Source organism: Porites lutea, chromosome 11, assembly GCF_958299795.1.
Source record: "Porites lutea chromosome 11, jaPorLute2.1, whole genome shotgun sequence".
Taxonomy (NCBI): Eukaryota; Metazoa; Cnidaria; class Anthozoa; order Scleractinia; family Poritidae; genus Porites; species Porites lutea.
Genome location: NC_133211.1, coordinates 7,476,497 through 7,497,254, shown reverse-complemented (window position 1 = coordinate 7,497,254; position 20,758 = coordinate 7,476,497). Strand labels below are relative to the sequence as shown.

The 20,758-nt window shown below is 39.6% G+C and overlaps 2 protein-coding genes and 2 non-coding genes across 5 annotated transcripts in view; 1 reads left to right on the top strand and 3 right to left on the bottom strand.

The window, feature by feature from the left end:
• Positions 1-450: 450 nt before the first annotated feature.
• Positions 451-10,627, bottom strand: LOC140953143 (uncharacterized). Its single transcript, XM_073402642.1, has 12 exons — positions 10,509-10,627; positions 9,755-9,835; positions 8,522-8,576; positions 7,763-7,845; positions 7,137-7,240; positions 6,565-6,614; positions 5,720-5,857; positions 5,135-5,248; positions 4,136-4,253; positions 2,968-3,104; positions 2,770-2,813; positions 451-1,865 (listed from the first exon to the last, which is right to left on the bottom strand). Exons 1-12 carry the CDS (start codon positions 10,578-10,580, stop codon positions 606-608), a joined length of 2,256 nt encoding a protein of 751 aa, XP_073258743.1. The 5' UTR covers positions 10,581-10,627; the 3' UTR covers positions 451-605.
• Positions 8,674-8,746, bottom strand: Trnak-cuu (transfer RNA lysine (anticodon CUU)). The gene has a single exon. It is a non-coding gene; the product is annotated as a tRNA-Lys (tRNA).
• Positions 10,628-10,887: 260 nt separating the features above from the next.
• Trnak-cuu (transfer RNA lysine (anticodon CUU)) lies at positions 10,888-10,960 on the bottom strand. Its single transcript has one exon. It is a non-coding gene; the product is annotated as a tRNA-Lys (tRNA).
• A 4,924-nt stretch (positions 10,961-15,884) lies between these two features.
• Positions 15,885-20,758, top strand: part of LOC140952531 (hepatocyte nuclear factor 6-like) — a 53,245-nt gene continuing 48,371 nt past the window's right edge. For both annotated transcript variants that reach the window (XM_073401956.1, XM_073401955.1), the window contains exon 1: positions 15,885-15,968. The gene's annotated coding sequence lies outside the window, so the exon portion shown is untranslated. The remainder of the gene's footprint in view (positions 15,969-20,758) is intronic.

Sequence of the window (20,758 nt, the reverse complement as noted above, 5' to 3'; positions counted from 1 at the left end):
GGGATTTCATTCTTATGTTTCGAAAAGCATCCCCGTCTCTTTTGTATGGGAGTTTCCTCCCCCATGTAGGAGACTATGGTTAACCCTTGTCGATGCTAAAGCATCTTAACAAAAACCAACAACATTCAGGTATTACAGGTTTGTGACTAGAATTTATAAAGATCAACTCTGAACATAAAGTAAAACCATGAGGTACAAGACTAAAATATATTGGTTTGATAATTGTTTAAAAATGTAAATTGCAATGCCAGGTTTTCATTCAGGTAAAAAACTTCCGTTTGTGTTAAATTAACAAAACAGCTGTTATTTCATTTCCGATTTTAATGTTCTGGTTCTAGCTCAAAGTCGCTTTAAAGAACAATTGTAAAAACTGTCGAACGTGGGAGTTATGGGTGGCATCCACTAGTTAAACCCCTCCTCTCTTGAACTCCTAGGGAGGGATAGTGCGACTAATTTTTTATAGCCTTTGACTGATCGAATTAACACTTCTCTGAGAATCATTAGCCCCTGGGACGAATGAAAAAGACCATTGTCATTAGATCTACGGTAAATATGAATACATGGTTTGAGTAAAACATTTTAAGCTTGTCATTGTTTGTGTTACGCTATAATTCTATAAACTCGTAGTCGTAATCGTCAAAATCTTCGGGTTCCGCCAAACTTGGTACACTTTCCGATCTTTCCATTACATTGTTGTTTTCTTCCAAAATATTCATATTGTTATCATGGGCCACGATTTTATTCGAGGGAAAATATTTCATTCCATCCTTTTTTCGACCTTTTCTGAAGCAAACCCCAGAATCGGGATCGCATTCATAATCGTCAAATGTAAAGACCATTACCTCGTTTTCATTGCCTTCCGCCTCCACGGCAGGTTGATAATTCCCGGTATCTACCTCACTAGAGCTTTCAGGCATTATCTCCTGTGGGTTAATTGGACAAGTTTCCATGTCTTTACCTTTGCGAATATAATTCCAAAAGTTCTTCTCGATGCACATGTCACGCGCCATCTTTTGAACTCTGGGCGATTTTGGCGGGCGGGTTGGTAAATTATCATGATAGTTATTTTCAACCGGCAATTCATCCTCATCAGAATTATCCTCAACTCTGCTCAAACTCTGAACCTTTTCCAAGAAATTTGAAGGTGCCCAGCCTACAGAATGACTTGATGTCCTCACTAACCACCAACCTCCTGAATCTTCCTCTAGTACTTCCACCTCAGCGTTCTCTCGCAAATTCACTTCCTCGTCATCCTGTTTTTTGTATGACCCCATTGCGTAAAACCTTCTGTTATTGACCAGTTCCGGCATGTTTTCTGTGTACTCGTCGCCTTCGTCTTCATCACTTATGTCTTGGTTGTCCTTAACAGCTTCATTCTCTGAATCATTGACATCGTGTGCGGGATTAGACTCTGGCTCAGGTTCTTGGTTATCCTCCTTGAATGGGTCGTTATCACTAGTCTCTGTGAACGGAAATTCACTCGAGGGTATCGGGCGAAAGACATGGTCACTAGAAGAAGTACTGCTATTGTTTGAATCCTGATGCGCCAACAATGGGCTCGGAATAGGACTTGTCCCTCGGGACACAGTTTCGGGAGCCTCTTCTGCTACTAACGACAAGGGCCTTGGTTTTGATAATTCAATACTGTTTTCATAGGTATCTTTCGTATTATTTTTCATGTCATCTATTGGCTGAAGTCTGGCGCTAGTCCGTACTTCATTGGGGTCTAGTTTCCCTCTGGTTCGTCCTTTACCCGGTACTTCACTTTTAGTGGCCTCGTGAAACTTTAAATTTACGTAAGTTGGTGTAGCAGCGGAGCGAGTAGATCCCGTTTGGTTGGTTCCATGCCCTGGGTTAGTTCTCTTCTGAGGAGAGAAATGTGAAAAGTATGTTTAAAAGACAAACGTAACTCTCTCATGCTTAACCCTCTAACAACTCATCAAGTGATTTTATAATGTCAATAATATCAACAATGATCACCCAACATCGCGAACCTTTATTGACCAATCAGGTCAATAACCAGAGTTCAATATCATCAACTGACGTGATACAACTCACTTTAACTCTGAAGGTGACTACTGCATAGGCTGTCGAAACGTCAGTCACTGTCAATAACAGTCCTATTCAGGACTAGGATCACCCGGACGATCATGCTCAATGTACCTATGAAATGACTCATGGGTTCAAAACTTTTCACACCCAAAATGCTGTCTCCTGGCCTTAGACCTAACAAATTATTCTCAGTAGCGATTATATCCCGTACTTTGCGCGTGCGTAGTTCGTTCATTGTTTTACCATGTGCTTAGCCGGACATGCTTGTTACGTTTTACTGTTCGAATTCGCCCTCTACATACGTGAAACCCAGTACATTACAATAGCACAGTGTGAAATGTATAGAGGACAATGTAAACATATTTTTAAAATTTAACATTAGGACCTACAGAGTTAACCAAACGAAAAGGAGCCGTTACGTCTTAGGCTTTTTATGTGCCTTGACCAATAAAAAATCGTAAGAGAGGCAAGGTATTATCTAAACTGAGAGAGATTGATTGCTTTCTCCGTTTAAAAGAAACCTACCCTTATCCACTTATTTTATTTTATTCTGAGATGGAATGGGATACCTTTCTCACCAAAAGGTTTCAGTAGCATTTAATACCCCCATGCCCTTCTGTACAATTGAAATAATAATTCAAGTAGTAATCTAATATTGTGAGCCAATAAGATTACTTAAAATACCAATATCACTGAGTGGAGTATGTGTATACTTACAACACTCCTTTTTCTTTGGGGTGGTTTCCAAGTGTTTCTTCTGCCTGAAAGGGAGAGGGAGAATAGAATTTTCATATGGGAGTTTAATTTCTGAAAAAAATATCAAGAAAACCACTTGTAATTGACTTTCAGAGGAGAATATTCCTCTTAGATGACCCAATTACTTCATATCCATTATGTGACCTTTATTTTTCTTACCAGATGTGATGTATTTCCGGGTATGATCTCTAAGCAGGGCCCTGGCCTTATGCTTCCCCTTTTCCCGCTCGTTGTAACGCGAAGTGGCGATTTCTCTCATGAACATTGATGGCGCCCAACCCTCCTGATCGTCGAACCTGCAGAGAAAGACTGGTGTCACTTTCACTACTTCTTTAGATCATAGTTAGTAACGGAAGCTGGTTAGGAGACCCGTCAAACATCAAAGTTGCAAACAATGGTGCTTTAGGTTATGTTGTCAGGGGCGTAGCCAGGATTTTTCGAAGGGGGGTGTCACAGAGGCTACTCACCAGATTGTTATGTCGACCTCTACGCCCATATTAACTAAAGACAAGAGCTGTTGACGAAAATACTTCACAAAGAAACAAATTTTAAAAAATTGGGCTTTGCAACAATGGCTTTTACGACCAAGATATTGTCATGGCGTTTTCGCTACCTGAATATTGTAGGTTGTTTGCTCAAAAGAAGGCCTATCAAGGGGGGGTCACGGGCACCCCAGGACCCCCCTAGCTACGCCCCTGGTTGTAATCTTTCTGACGGTGCACAATCCTTTGTTTTCTGTTCACAAATTATGACTGAATAAATTAAGGCAATGTTTCTATTGGTCAATAACTTCAAAATGATAGAATTGCTATTGAACGTTGTGCACGGTCAGGTCCAAAAAAGCTAACAAAAACCTATAACAATGGGTTTTCCAACCATTCCACTTTAACCAACCATGTTTAAATTGTGAATAGCTAAGACAACTGCCTCATATAAGCCGGGGCGATTTTTTTTAGAAGGGTAGAAAAATGAAGGTATTTGCTGCATAAGGATTTAAGGGGCTAAGTAACCACACCCTACCCAAACTTTCGTTAAGGCCTCCACCCTGGTGGAAAACACATTTTAAGTTTCTCTTTGAATTATTCTCTATATACTGACTGTATCGCAAGAGAGTACTGTAGCACGCTTGCCTCGGGGAGATCTCCAAATTTAAACCAAAGAAACGTCTTGCATTTTCCTTAGTGAGGAATCAAAAAGCAAATACGTGCTAAAAGTGGTATGTCTGTGCGCCTATATATCTGCGTGCCTCAATTATATTTCCTCTGCATTTTCATCCTAACAACTGAATAACAACTCAAATGAGCCCAGGAGCGAATAAAGCACTTACTTGATAAGCCACCATCCGTCAAGATTTTTCTGAATAACTTTAACAATCTTCCCCATATCAAAATTAACCTCATCTTCTAACTGAGGCTCGTATCCTGCCATGGTGATATAGGTTTCCTCTGTGAGATATCAAAGAGCATTTTAGAAAAGGCTCAAAGACAGGCAAGAGCGCCCATAAATAGAAAATAAGAAGCAACATTTGCGTCTCTGAATTCTTTCAACGGGCAATTGGCTTCTAGTCCATTTCTAGTCGATTGGAGTTGTCGAATGAAAACGGGATTTCATTGAAAAACTTCCAAGGTCAACAACAACCTCGTTTCCAGGGCTTTATCCCTAAGGCTTGGAAAGTCGACATATATATAGTTGATTTCGATTAACCAGATTTCTACGATTTCAAGGAGCTTGGATCGACTACCTCACCCTGTATCAGCTACTCATAGTTTTCTATCGTTTCCTACTTACAGTTGTAACTCAGTCTACAACGAAGTTTCTCGACTTGATCGACTAAAAAACCTAAGTTGCTGGGCACATTTCACTTAATCATCATTTTTTTAACCTCTCATGTTGTCGCATTCGTCAGAACGCGTCCTAATCTGGTGTTCCTGTGGCAGAAAGGTAGGAATTTCCGAGCTATCCGCGGGCGACTGCCGATTAGCCGCCTCTATTAATTTTATCAGAGGGATCTCGGCCGGGAAACTGGACTCCTTTCGACTCGATTTTGTTTCCGCAAGTGACGAACGCGGATCCGCAATCAATGATTACCTCTAGTTTATATAAAGTTACCTTACCCTGCCACCCCTCTTCTTACCCTTTCATATCATGTAAGCTTGGCTGTGCAGAATATGTACAGCTGTATATACCTGTATACTCATACGTTGACGCTGCCATCACTAATTTCTGTCTACAAACAGTTTTCATTCAAACTATGTGGCTGAATTTAGCTGTTTGGTGTAATAAAATGCTTTTAAGGAAAAAAAAAAGAATTCTGTATTTTACTTACCTTCTCCTTCCTTAAACACTTCTAGGACTTGATCATCCTCGCTGCCGTCTCTGGGCTCCAGATACGAAGCTGGTGCCCAACCTACCTCGCCATCAAGATCCACAAACCACCAACCTTGAGAAAAAAAGGTAACATATATAGCCTACTACAATTAGCAAAATATGGCTGTGATAAAGCTTATAGCAGAAAGGTTTATACTTGAGAACCAGCTTTACAATTTCATTTCCAGTTTGTCAGGATAGCCCGCTCTCACCGTATGAACAGATTTTCTTCATTCTTCATTGATATAGCTTGTTCGGACAAGATATCGACTTCCTCTCGGTCAAGACTTACAGTGTACTTACTCATAGTACTTCGTACTTACAATACTTAGTTAATTAATTAATTACTTGCTCAATTTACTTAAGCCAGGAATCATCCCGACATTGCGAGCCAAAGAAAGGAAAATTAAAAAATTGGCCGATTCTCCCGTGTACTAGGTTAAATTCATCTCTGGTCAATAACACCTACAAACTGATTACTGTGGTAAAAAATTAATTCCTTTACTCGTAAAAAAGATTCAGCGTATACCTCTTCATTGCTCACCGTGTTCGTATTTTTCGATGACGTCCACCACGTTCCCTGATTTTAGACTAATATCACTTTCATCTTGTTTGACGTAATCACAGATAACCACATACTGTTCAACCAACATTGGCTCCGAAATATGATGTATGCATCTATCTGTAGAGCAAAACAACAATAACATCACCATCATTGTCCGTGTAAGATAAACTTGCTTAAAGGTATTCTTCCTGAACTCGATACTAACAAACAGTATACCTCGAAAGATGTCAGTCTTATGATTCCTTAACTGTATCTAAGGAAACAGAGGACTATCGGTACTCTCCTGTATGAGAAGTATTTCATCGTTAATTCGTTCATGATTTGACGACCCTGCAATGTATTAGTAGCCCCATAACATTAAGAAACGCAGAGTATCTACGCCAAAGGTGCAGAAAAAAGCGCACGATCAGGTGAGTATGTGGTCTTTAGTTACCTCTTCTGAATCTGATTGGCTGAAAAAGTGTGACGAGATTTCTCAGCCAATCACAGGGGATCTAGGGTCAAAACTGAGAATTCACCGGGACTCCCTTATACTCGGGGTAGTTTTCGCGTTCGTCAGAACGCATCCTAATCTGGTGTTCCTGTGTCACAAAGGTAGAAATTTTCGAGTTACCACGGGCGACTGCCGATTAGTCGCCCCTATTAATTTTTTTCAGGGGCATCTCGGCCGCTGGAAGCTGGACTTCTTTGGACTTGTTTTCGTTTCCTTTAGTCTCGTTTTCGTGCAGATGTCATGCTCGTAGAATAAGACGAACGCGGTTCCATAATCAAGATTATTAGTAATATCACACTTATAGGTCAGGAAAGAGGAGACAAAATCTTACGTTTGGGCTTCTGTGATCCACGTTTTAGGCCATCAATACCCTGGTGCATCCTGAAAACGAATTTGGGAATTCTTGGTTATAAACAACAAAAGATGTTTATGTTACGTCTCGATCATAAACAAAAATAAGAAAGACAGTCTTTGATATGTCAAAAATATGTTAATATAATTTGAACGAGGGGGTAATTTATGATCCTCGTATGCGAATCCATACTGCTAAGATACGAATATTCTAACAAAAAAGTTTTTTTTCTGTGGTCAAGACATAGGTAATAGTGTTTGGACACCCATGACTCCTACACCGATTGTCCGTGTTCACGAGATGTCCACGACACAGAGAGGGAGAGAATTAAAATTAATGAAGGACGGAAAGGACGTAAATGTACTCTGGGTGTCTGTTTTAGGCAGGTGTCCTCTCAGGGAGACTGACTGCACTTATTTTCTTTACCTCGTCCCCAGGGCTTTTCGTTTTAAAACAGATAGGGCCGGAAAGTCCTGAGGACGAGTTTGATTTCCAATACAACCATTAAATTGAACCAAGGCACAACTCAGATGTGTTAATATGTCACATACTCTTTCTCTTCGTGGTCTATCTCAATGAGATCTTCAGGCAGCGGAAGAAAGAAGGTTATCACTGCATCCGACTCAGAGATGTGCAACGGAAGATGAACCACGCCCTGGGACGAGATTAGAAAAAATAAAAGAGCCGAATGTGGTTAAGTCTGTATAGCTCGAGAATACAAAACCGCTTTAGTTACTGATATCTCAGTAACCGTAAGTACAAAGAATAGACAAAATCTAATGGCCTCGTCACCAAGGCTTTTCCAGTATAAAATGCGAAGGAAAAAGAATAAGCCCAGAGAACGAAGTTACTTAGAGGTTCGTTTTCAAAATATCAACAATAAAAAAGACGGTGTCTCTTCGCCTTCCAGGTGGCCTTCTTTGTCTTTTTGTTTGACTGCTTGATTTCTACATGCTTTTTAGAGAAAAATACCCTGGGTACCAGAGACTCTTCCAGCGCGGTTTCCGGTTTCTGTCAAGTATTTAAAGGTTTTTTTTTCTCGCGGCTTCGGACTTCGGACACCTGAGTATCCCGCAACAGCAGAGAAAAAACCTCTAGTACCCGGGGTAAGCGAAAAAGCCTCTACCTTTCAAAATATTGACAAATTGAATTGTTTTTTGCTCTTAACGTCACTCACTTTAAGGAACTCCTCGACTACCGGCATTCTCCTGATTGCTTTTGCTCTTTTTTTGATAGTAAACCAATCGGATAACCTCTTCCCTACGGAAAAATATGCGCAGATGCGTCTTTAGTGATTTCTACATAAATATACCCTTAAAACAATGACTAATATAAAACCAACCGATATCACGTTCCCTCCACGCACATGTAACGTAAAGACAGAAACAGTTTAGTACACATAGGTTTCACGCCCTAGCTTTAACAACAAAAGATTGGTTTTAGGAAATAGCTTAAAGAGTGACTGATACTTTTTTCTCAAGTGAGGAATGCGAAGGCATATTCTTTGCCTCCGACACAGTCTTCCAGTTCAGTATTTTCTCCACGTGTTTTTTTAATATTAGCTATTCAATTTACACTGGAAAAATATCCAGCTATCATAAACCACCAGAGCAGTAAATTGTTTTCATCACATGGCTGGCTCAGCGAGCAATTCTGTGTTCTGATTGGATACTCGAGCTGATAATCGGAATGATTAAGATGGGCTAGGGACAAAACTCTTAGCTTGAGGCTTATCCAGAGCCGGATTTAGATTTCGGAATTTTAGGTGAATCCTTTATATCCGAATGAATTTTTTTGGGATTTACAGATGCACATGCAAACGCCCGTAAATTCGGCAACCCTAAATGCAATAGATCTGGAATTATTTTTGAATCCGGAAAAATCTCGTCTACGGTAAACGTGGCCAAAACGACACGTTCAGTTGATGGCAGGTTACCTTTAAGAGTTATGGTAGAAATGTCTTCTTCTTTCCCGTTTTGCAATAACTGTTCCTGAAGAAATTGAAATAAAAAGTTAAATATCACGGGGTTCATATACTCCCTTTTTCAGATAGTGCCTCCACCCACCTCCAAAAAAAAAAAACAACAACGCCCAACGTGGGGCTCGAACCCACGACCCTGAGATTAAGAGTCTCATGCTCTACCGACTAAGCTAGCCAGGCGGAATTCATGAGAGTTGAAAAATCTATGAATAGTTTATCTATTGGCCTTTCCGAATCTTAAATTCTCAATCTTTAGATTGGGGAAAGTTCTGAGTTCGTAAAGGCAGTTTTGGCTTGTATACAGCTTGATCAATAACGAACTTTTGCGCTTATTGTGAGTTGAGACAAACATAACCTGGCAGGCTTCTGAACTCAAACTGAACCAGGAAGTCAACTGACAGTGGTAATATATGCAGATGTGTTTATTATGCAAATTGTTAAATAGTTGCATGTGCAGCTCGTGCAGTTCGTGCCAAAATTCTCCTCAGCACGAGGCTATTTTATCTGCTCATTTTTAAAGAGTAACATGGGCTGGGAAAGACTTTCAGGTCCCGCCATACGTATCCAAATATTCCTCCGATTTTGAAGAAAAAAAAAACACATGTCCACAAGTAGCAAATTTGAATCGCTTTCGTCCGTGCACACGAATTTCGATAGCATTTCTCACAGAGCATGCGTAGTATATGATGTATGATATCATCCCGGAACCGATTGATCGGTTTCTGACATCACTGTAATTGAAAACCTCCGTTTTCTTCTGTCCACGTGTAAATGAGAAGCTGACGTTTCCTAAACTCGCCAGGCTGGAGAGCGTTTTGAAAAGATGCGTTTTCGGTCACCGGATACTTGTAGACGGTAGGCCGAAACAGATAAAAAAAACTCTTTTTTGAACAAAAAAGAATACGTGTTGGCATTGCCTCAGTGAGAGTAATTTAGTAACACACATTGAGATCAGCACTTCTATTACCTAGTTTCAAATATTGATTTGCATCAAATAAGAATACAAACGAGGTTATTAGTGGATGCGATGTAGAATTACAGGACAGATAACTGGCAAGACAGCTAATAACTGTGATAACGTAACCCGGATATTGTATCGGTTCCACCCTCCGCGCTGTCACAAAATAAGCGAAAACAGTGTGCCGTACAGAGGTACAAAAACGAGTAGAAATAGAAGAATATTGTTACCTGCAGTTCAAGCAAGGTGTCGTAACTTCTGTAAACTGGAATGATTGGCCCATCTTGCCACTGAACATGGATGACGTATGCCTAATCATTCATTACATAATGTCCTAAGTTAGCTCAGATGAATTGTGGTTTAATCTGGGTAACTCACCACCTTCCCCTTCCTAAGTCAACATTAACACTTACTTTTCATTTTGGGCAAAATTGTGACTTAGGGGAGGGGTAGGTGGTCAGTTACCCAGAAACCTCAATTGATCCGTGCAGATGATGGATAATATTTAGTTTCTTTACCAACAGCCCTGAACGATACACTTAATTTATAGTAAGGATTCCGGAATCCACAAGAAAATTTTCCCTGATTCCCTTGCATGGGGCGATTTTAAACTTCATGACTGACTCCCAAGGGGATTGATCGTTCGCAATCAGTTGGGAACTAACGTTCCAACAACGGCTATGCCATCAAAAGCATCCTGAAGAAAATTATAATCATTTGAAACTTTTTTGCGATTGTTCCAACTCGACTGATTATGTTTGAATAAAGAAGTTGTAAGACAGAATAAGTCAGGCGGAGATGAACGTTAGTCTTTGGAATCCGGATTCCAATTTCCACTGCTAAAGACTACTGAATACAGTACCTGGAACCCACAGCGTGCAATCCAGAATCCAATACTGTCTTGGATTCCCTTACATGGCCTGGGGCGAGAAAAGGGTGGCGACTTGCCACAAGACAAAGGACAACACAGAACTACTGACTTACATAGTGTTTTCGAGGCTTTTTCCTTTTATGGATGTCTTGTACTGAAACATCTTGAACTCGTGTAAGACTCATTGTCGAGGCAGAAAACTGAACTGATCCCGCGGAAGAAACCTGACTTGGGCAAAACGCATCAAAATGAGCACTTTGTAAAGCTAAGCTTTGCATTGAAACACCCTCCTTGCCTAATATTACCAAACAATTTTCAGTATCAACGACTGTAAGGACTGCTGTAACAACGTGAATAGCCCGTAGTTATTATATTTCGACCGGTCAATACCAACCAGGAATTCACAAAACGGTCGTGCGGGAGGGAGATGTCAGTAATATGAGATATATCAATAATTAAAGTAGTCACGATTGCTAAAAGTAAAATAAAGGTCGCCTTACGTGGGGCTCGAACCCACTACCCTGAGATTAAGAGTCTCATGCTCTACCAACTGAGCTAGCCGGGCTTGCTGATAGCGAGAATTGATACAGTTCCAGCGGGGTGCTATAGGCTTTTGACAAATACAGCAAAAACTATAGTAAGGAAGGTCAGTGAAAATGTTGCTCCGTAGATTTTATTGCATTCACTCTTCAGTTTGCAAATGTTGGAACCCGGTCAACTTTTCAATCATATATTACGTTATAATAAGGGTGAACGACTTAAAAAAACTTTAAAAGTTATCAAACTTGTTTCCTAGGGTTTGTTCCATTACATTATATTCTTCATAATAATTATGTAATGGCGCTTCCAAGGTCTTCTGCCTGGTGTTGTCTCGCTGGGGCCCCGCGGTGCATTCGTGACGGTAAAGCAGAAGAGACTAATACAATTTCTCAACTAGGAAACCTTAAAAGTACTACAAAATGCCAAAATATTAAACCTTTGATTTAAAACCGTAAAAGTATAGCACAACATAAGGCCATTAAAAATCCATTACCTGGGAAGGCCAAATTGCAGACAGAGTTAAGATGCTAAGTTGTTAAAACTTCCTGTTGTGATTGATTTCACTTCCAAACTGAAAACAAGCCAGAAAAGTTGTGATGAAATTCATATATTGGAACTGGAGCATGATAAAGTACATGTTCACTTGATTACTTAATAGTCATCTACATGAACGTAAAAGTGGTTTGTTTACTATTTTAGTGACACACTGTTTGTTTTTCGATTTCTCAGTTTGGTGAACTGATGCTTTCATGCGAAAATTCTAATCAGCAAAAATGCACACTACGAAAAGATAGAAACGGCCTGTTTTACAAGGATATAAGACAATTTTGAATAGATCGGAATGGTAATTTATCCTGTAGGTTTCTTTCTTCTTGCCAATCAAAGTTGTTTTGAAAGAAGCAAATCAGATTGTATTAATGAACATGAACGTCCTTGATTGCATTCCTACGTAACTAAAGCTCATGGTGCTCAGGTACGGATCCACACTAGTTTCCACCGTTTTACGAAAATCGGTCAAATATATTTGTAATGATAAAAAACTTTCCAAGTTAAAATCTGGCCAATATCCTGTCTAAAGGACTCAGAAACCCAGGAAAGGTGACTTAAGGGAGTTCAGATCCAAAAAATTTCCGGAGAAAGAATGCCCCGTACCCCTCTAGAATCTTTCGCCTTTGGCGCTCGTTTAGGAAATTGGTCAGTTTTTATCCTAGATCCGCGCCTGGTGCTTACAGGTGCTTAGAATTAAAGACTGTTCATTCCACCAAGTGTAACTTGAGGGAGTGGAGGGCTAGTCGTTGCAATTGGCTCAGATTCTTGTCAGCCCACCCATCCAGAAAAGTCGTTGAGTAGGTCGAAGTACTCTCCGTATTTGATGTAAGCCAGTGTCTGAAAATCACTAGGAAGTGATGGATACATTTTCGGACCACCATCCCCTCCCCCTGTAAAAAGATATCGAATTAACTAAAAGCGTACAGTCAACTCTCTCTAAGATGGACATCTCTGGGACCGGCACTATGTGTCCGTCTTACGGACAGTCAACTAAAAGAAGTAAAGAAAGGCTCAAGGTAACAACTCTAGGTGTCCGTTTTAACGAGTTGTCCGTCTTGTAGAGGTGTCCTTTGAGAGAGAGTCGACTGTATTCTGAAACGTCATCGGTCTCTTCGCCACACCCCCACCACGGGAGGCCTTTCCTGGCCCCACCTAGTGGGGGTGGGGGTGAAGAGAAGGATGACATCAACCTCGTTCCCAGGTTCTCTCTCTCTCTCAATCCGTAGGGACGGGTAGGAGAGAGCCCTGGGAACGAGGTTGGGATGGCATTTCAAACTGCTGAAAGCAGAAGTTGCGTAGACTGAACTTCCTCACTCACACTTATCTTAAGTCAATATTATAACTTTCCTGCCAAAACTCCACTCCCACGGGACTCCAAAGAGTTTGGCGAGTGCAATGTAAACTTCCTCTATCTATCCTGCTTGGCTATTCGTGACCGACGACAGTTTCTTTTAAAGCCCTTATCTCAATCAACTTACAAATAGATAGAAAACGAATTTCTATAACAGGAATTGTTATACCTTTTATAACCAGATCAGATGTGAGTTTCTCAAAACGCCCAAAAAGCATTTAAAAAACTATTCTAAGTTCCCTGAATTCATTAGCGGAAATGTGGTTTTTGAGAAATTTCAAATGGAAAAATATGAAAACTTTCCAAGATCGGGAAGTTAGCTTGTGAGCAAGTTTTCTATTTGGGCGAGCGAACCGAGCCACGCGTCTCCCCTCGAGTGACACTCGCTCGTGTACTGTTTACGATATCTCCCAAAAGGAGAGTTTGCTCACAGGCTATCGGGAAGTATGTTGGCCTACTTTGAACAAAAAATCCCCAAGGATTGTTCAAATATGGATAATGAAGAAAAATAATTTCTGGGCCTGAAAACTCTTCTGATTTTTCGAAAAATGCTAATCAAGCTTTAGTTACCAGGTCTCATATTGAGAATTAATTATGCAGATGACTCTAGCAAGACTTGGCAAACAATCAATAAAGTTACCTCTGGAGAACCAAATAAATTAGCTATTAACCAGCTTTATTACAAAGGTGGCAAAGCTGAAGCAGTTACCATTTTTGTGGTATTGCCGTGTCCTGAACAATCTGAGCAACTGGTTTGAGAAAGCTACCACGCAGTATCTTTAGAGAAACTTCTCTCAAATCCCACTGGCACAGATAAGATTGAATTCAAAAAGAACTCTTAGCGTCGCACTCAATCGGCTGCACGCGAGAAAAACCCTCATATTTAACTTAGGGTAAAAGTAAATCTAAAGTTACTAATCTAAGCCCCAGCTTGGTTACTAAGGGAATGTTCTGTCGTTATTGGTAATTTGTGAATCACTCAGATTTGTGCATCACTCACTCAGTCTGAGATCAGATCATTTACAGACATCGCAAACCCACTATGAGAATGCTTACTAATACATCTAGAGTAATCATTGTAACGTAACGATTTATAGGGTTCATGAGAGAAACGTGTAAATTTGAAGGGAAGAAAAAACACCTTACCTTGTATCATTGAGAAAGGAAAAAACGCCATTTCTTATTCCATTGAGCGGAAATAAATAAACTAAGGTTACTTGTGTTGAATTTTGCGTACTTGTGTCTATTTAAAGCGATCTGAACTCTGTTTGCGATCCTTTCCAAACCTTCAAGGAACTAAGTACTTAAGAACTAATAAGGGCTTTACCTGGTACATAAAACTGGCAACCATTCCGATACGTATTATTAGATCGCATGACTATCGGTAGATTTTTGTACGACCAATTGAAGCAAAAACTAATTGAAAATTGTTTTTAATCAATTCAGTGTAAATCTTAACGAATCTAGTCTTTTGTCAAACTACTGACTACACAGCACGAATGGCTTTTAGGTCCCTGCACTCAACCGTGACTACTTTTTAGTGAGAAGCCACTGGCGCTAATGCTTGGGCTGCGCTGAACATTGATTAAAGTCGTCTGAGTGATGTTGTTTCCCTCGACCTGAAGAAGGCGTTTGCAACGGTCACGCATGAGATTCTTTCAAATTAATGGAACTTTGGCTTTTTGGAGTAAGGTGGCCTGACGCATGTAATTGGTTCAAGTCTTTTAAACTAGGATTTTCACAAAAGGAAACAAAAATGCTCAGCGAATGGTTTATTGTCCCAGCAACTTCCGATAGAATGAGGTTATCCCCAGAGGAAATCCCTAGGACCATTCCTGTTCGTTTTATACATCACGATCAACAAAATTGTCTACAGTTGAACCTCCTGTAAACGATCACCCAAAATGCCAAGAATTAGTGGTCGCTTACGGGAAGTGGCCGCATACAAGAATAAAACCTGTGTGGTAGGTGGTCGCTTATGGGAGAAGGTCGCTTACGAGAGGTGGTGGCACATGGAGGGTCGACTGTATTGTTGTTTTCTCTTCGTAGAATCCATGTGGTTGATTCTAGTATTACAATCAGAAATGGTAGCATTAACAAACTAGAGAGCAGGTTAGCCTACGAGAATAGCCTGTTCCAGGCTCTCACTTGAGGCAAGACGAATAAGTGAAAGGCACGCCAAAAATATGAGCGCGTGTTCTGGAACTCATTGAGGCTAGCTCAAGTATGGAAATAGTCTTTCCTCTTGATCTTCGCCAGTCAGGAACCCTTCTCTAATCCAATGAAATAATATGTTGCTGAGTTTTCCCATATTATCTCACGCATCCTTGGAAAGCGGGTTATATTTCAAAACTAGGCTGATCGGATAGTTTAAGGTTAGCTGACTGACTCATTTGTTATATACGTGTTGGGGTTGAATTTTAAACTTGGTTTAAATTTTATTTTCTTTCGTTCTTGGGTATGGTAATGTATGATAATGAGTTTGAAACAAGAGATAAAATTTCCGAGGATAAAATTGAACCACACCATACGTATTCCATTTCATGCGGTGACACTGATGGGGCCATGGTAATATATGACAATGAGTTTGAAACAAGAGATAAAATTTCCAAAGATAAAATTGAACCACACCATACGTATTCCATTTCATACGGTGACACTGAGGTAGCCTGCGTAGCAAGCGTTTCCAATCGAGTTATTGCGCGAAAGTTAGAGCGGAAGCAAAAAAAAGGTTGAAAGGGGAGGGGGAGGGGGAGTTCCCCTCCGCCCCCCCCCCGTCATAAATTTTTTTTTGCTCTTGTCCCAGCTTTCTAGACGAACCTCGCGAGGAAACGCTTGCTACGCAGGCAAACACTGAGGGGGCCATGTGTCCCGTTATTAACGGGTTGAATTTAGAGAAAATGAAGGGGCTTTCTTTCCCCTGGGACAAACCAAACTGTCCGTAATAACGAGGAAAAGCGGGGTTTGACTTTTCGTTGTTCCAAGATTCCTGTTCCCACATTCCACACTTCCATCCCTAACCACAATTCCTTTCGGCTTTCCTGAAACACTGGCTACAAAGAAATCGTTGTTTTTCTGTGTCTGTCAGCTGGTTTGTGTTGTCAACTTTCCAAGACGAGTTTTTCCTCTAAAGGTAAGACGTGCCTTTTATAAATTAGCTTATAGTAGAGAGAAATGACGTAGAATAAGATGGACGAAACATTGTTCAACTCCGCTCTTTGAAGAGATCTTTACTTGACTGTCAGACCGTCAGGCACGTGAGCAAGCTTATAAAGTGTGTTCCAGCTCACGGTTTCAACATGATAATAACGCTAAGAAGTTGTTTGGAACGTCCTTGAATCTCAATGTTTCCCTCGGCTCTACCCCGGGAAACATTGAGATTCTCGGGAAACAAAATTAACTGTTTCCTTCGGGACCAGCCAGGGTGCAGAGTATGGAAAGTGCACACGAGCCTTTTTTGAAACATAGGCACGTTAAACGTGCATGAGCTATTTTATATGCTTCAGTTTAACTTTAATGCTTCAGTGTAACCTTACCAGAGTAATGAATCTACCTTTTTCGTCGTAGACTGGGTTTTTGTGCGAAATTGGGTATTGCCGTACATAAATGAAAACACGAAACGCTCAGCTACGTCGATCCTCATGCTATATATTCATTTTCCTCTGTCTTTCCCTGTCACATTTGGTGCAAGTTTAACAAATTATTAAAGTAAAATAAATATCTACTGACCAAACGTTGATTAGAAGGAAAACTCTAAGGTTTCCTCGGATTTTCTTGAGCCAAAGTGTGACTCATAGAATTCGAGTAGTTAAGAAATACCAGGATTTTTATCATTGTGCCGATAGATGGTTGCATCATCACAATTCACGAGGTTTTCACGTGCGATTCTACTCAGTGAAACACTTTTTAACTCCGACAACTTATTTCTTCATGTTTTAAAAGCTATTGCCTCTTAAAAGAGAAGAGCCTTTTTTTAAGGCATTGGTTACAAAACGAAACAGGTCTTCATACGTTCAAGTTATTATTGTGAAAAGCCAATCTGCGTGAGATGTACAGTCACACAACTGGCACGTGAAAGTGTTGGACTTTGCCCCCTTTCGTGGTTCGTGCGTGGGGGAATTCAAGTTATCACACAGTAATCTAGTAAACAGAATTATAAAAATAAGTCATGCACATAATTTGCACGTGAAGATGTTGGTCTTTGGAATTCGTACGTCAAAAAAACCCAAATTGTTTACTACAAAATTTCTGAACCAATTTTAAGAAATCACCTCGGCTTCATCACAACATCTGCAATTTAATTTAATTTATTTCAAGCAACGTCAAGGTTGATAGCCTAACATTTATTAACTTCCAAGAAAATTATCAAACTGCCGAAATATATTTCTGCTCATATCATGTTACTCCACTCAGTAAAACACTATCTAATTATTGTGTCAACTAGCTTCTTCCAATTCTATTCCCTAACGCTACTGTTTCTACTTAAGTTACGCATCTTTACTAAATAAAACACGTTTCAATAACTATAGTGCTTAGTATGCACGAAGGGTGTATCATGTTGTTCGCGTATTATTCTTTTTTTTGTTGTTGTTTGGCCGGAACGAAAAAGGTCTGTTGAACTTTGTAAGCGAGAGAATAATATTTTTAAAGCTTGTTTACAGGATTAACAATACTCGTTACAGCTGTCAAAAACATAAGCTGCCTTTCAAACTTGTAAAACCACATTTTATAGGCTGCATACTTTCGAATTTAAGTCCATATCTAAATATCAATTATAATTGCTTCACTGGAAGAGCTTTGAAAATAATTATACGATGTTTTATACTCTACCTTGAAGCAGGTGAAACGCAACTCATAAATACGTGCGTCAGTACTGTTAGCGATAGCCGAATTAGGTCAGAAATGTCTTGAAGTAGCACCCAAACTAAAATATGAACCCTTAAACAGCTGCATTACTGTACACAGCATTTGAATCATGAAGATATTTAATACAATGTTTCCAAACACCTGTAGCCGTAATAAAAAGACGAAAAAATTGTGAAGAATCAAGATAGCGGTCTCAAAGTGCCCTTGTTCGACCTTTAGCAATGTCATGTTTAAGTAGATGTCAAGATCTCATTGGTTCCTAAGCATCAACTCATAGTACCTTCAACCTTATTGGCTCTTGCAACAAACATCCGAACATACAAAGATACAAAGATACAAAGCCACAAAGATACATTCACTCACACCACTGACATATGGGCTGTTTTTTCAAAATAGCTCAAAAAGGCTTACTGCACACACCAAAATCATAGCATTGCACGCAGCAACGTTGGGCCAAAGAGATATTCATCTGACTTACAGGGACGTAGCTTGCCAAATCTATCCTAACCTCTCAGTTCTCCCACATCATTTCCACATCCCCTGAGGTTATATATGAATGAATGGACTGGCAAGTTTTCTGTTATCTTGTTTGTAGCCCTTCTTTTGAATGAATACCATATTCTGGTATAACAAATTAATAGTATTGCACACAGTGTATGCGGCTAGAATTGGCTCTGCACGCATGAGATCTCATCGAGTTCTGCCATCCTCTGTATATTAGGGGACCAGTCATTAAGTGTTCAATGTAAACAGTCAAATCTGTGTACAACCGTCACCTTTGGGAAATGGCAAGATGACTGATATACAGGGTGACTGCTATATACAGGTCAACTTGCAGAAAGTAAAAGGCAACTGAAAATTTTGGGAAGTTGTCTGGTGACTGCTACATACAAGGCCGTTTATACAGGTGTGACTGTATATATTATTCTGTTCACCAACTAAGAGGTTGCTTCTGGGAGAACTGTGCCTGAGGTAGGCCTCAGGTGGTACTCAGATCAAGACTGAGGGCATAGTTTCTTCCAATACGGACCTCCCAGCCACTGAATAATATTTCTATTGTTTTCCTACTGAGACTTAAAAGTTTCAGGAAATTTACTTTAGCCTTAAACCTATGTGTGTTGATGTAGGGCACGTTTGTGTTGAAGAAGCTCATGATCAATTGCAAAACCAAAACAAAACATTACAACATGATTTTTAACTTGTAATTTATATTATCACAATATTATTAAGCTTTCTTCACAATGAAGAAAGGTGTCTTTGTAGACAAATCATGAACTGTTTTTATGTCAAACAAGGATTAAAGAATTGGCAAACTTGATATTGAAAGCCACAGAAAAAATATGGCAAAGATTTTCTTCCGCTGAATAATGTTATTAGTTTAACTGAGTGGGATTAATACTGCACAAAGGCTTTGTAACAGAGCTAATTACACATGGGAATCTTTAGGTTTTGACTTGAATTTTAACATATTAAGGCAATTTGGTTAAGAAATAAAAGTATATCAGTAAACAAAGAAATGTAAATGACAATAATTGACTACTGGAAATAGTTGTTTGTGTTATTTATTCAAGATTGAATGCTCCAAATGTTATCATTGACAACAAACTTTTGAAAAGTAGAAATCGTTAGTGAATGGCAGAATTTGGATTCAGACAGCAAAAATGGAAAACAAAACTATAAACAGAGCAAAAATGTTGAATAAATAGTGCATAAAAGCAAGATGGCATTGCTTACATCATATGTTAAAGCTAGTAATGTGACATCACAAGCTGCCTGTTTACTTTACTTAGTGGTTTACTTTACCTTAGCGGTTTTCCCAGCTGAATTGCTTGATTTTTCTTTGAGATTTTTTGGCTGAATAAAACTCTTTTTTTCCTAGCACAGGAAAAAATAACGGATTCCCATTTTTGGATATTTTAGGGTATTTAAAGAATACCCATAAAAATCCCAAATTTGGCAAAGTGAGACAAGTCCCAACCAGGGAATTCCCTGGGATTTTTGTGGGTATTCTTTAAATACTCTAAAATATCCAAAAATGGGAATCCGTTATTTTTTCCTGTGTAGCTAATAATAATAATAGCACAAGTTTTAAAAAGAAAAGTGGTTTACAGCGATGCTCCGTGCGTGACCTGTAAACTGAACATGTGATCTGAGTCTTCCAATAAATGCGCTACTTTGAGTGGCGTAGCGAAAATCACATTGGAACTACAGAGATTCCGTTGAAATGTAGAATTCCAGGAAAAGACCTTCAAATTAGAGATGGAAAGTTCGATACTAGTGGAAATAAGAAATAGTGACGGGTGTAACCTCTGTTTTATCGAGTATTTATATATTTATTATGTGGAGCTTGACCTTTATTCCCTTGTTTACAGTCGATAAAGCCGGTAACTTTCTCCCATCGCACACGCCATCGTTCAACAACCTTTTGTGTATATCCCTTCCAAACATGCTAGGTTTCATCAATTTGAACAATTCTATGGATTCTAGAACGTTGTCTGAAAGTTTAGAAGGATTTCTTCGTCCTTCTCGACTAAGGGGAAAATATGTGCCATATTTTTGATAATGACAAATGATGCGACACACTCTGCCATAAGTAACATGGACTGTTGGTGAGATTTCCCTCGGTCCCTGTCCGCTCAAATACAAATCAACCATCCGTCTTCTGATTTCTGTACTGAGAGGTTTACCTGGCCTGAATTCTCTATCTGAAGCATTACATTCAATAGGTCTGAACATCGTGAAAGTCGGTTAAATCCTTAAATCTTTCAACGAATTTTGTAAATATTTTGTTTCGAATTTACGAGATCACTCCAAAACGCCCAAATATGGTCAACAAAACTTGAAAAATTGTTGGAATTGTCAGAATTTACTGGTCACGCGTGACGAAGCATTGCTGTAAAGATCACAGTTTTTGCTCATTCACAAACAACAAACAAACTTTTGACTGAATGAAACTGCCAATGATTCCGCCTGGGTAAGTGGGCAAGATTGTAAAAAAACCACCATCTCCCGGAACCAATTGGATAATTTTGCATGCTCGAAAACTGAGAATTGTGC

Excerpts from the sequence above, each read along its gene's own strand:
- LOC140953143 (XM_073402642.1), bottom strand. The coding sequence starts at position 10,580 with ATGAGTCTTACACGAGTTCAAGATGTTTCAGTACAAGACATCCATAAA. Across the intron at positions 8,577-9,754 it reads ACACCTTGCTTGAACTGCAG|GAACAGTTATTGCAAAACGG; the intron begins GTAACAATATTC and ends CAATTTCTTCAG. Across the intron at positions 5,858-6,564 it reads TGGATCACAGAAGCCCAAAC|ATAGATGCATACATCATATT; the intron begins GTAAGATTTTGT and ends TTTGCTCTACAG.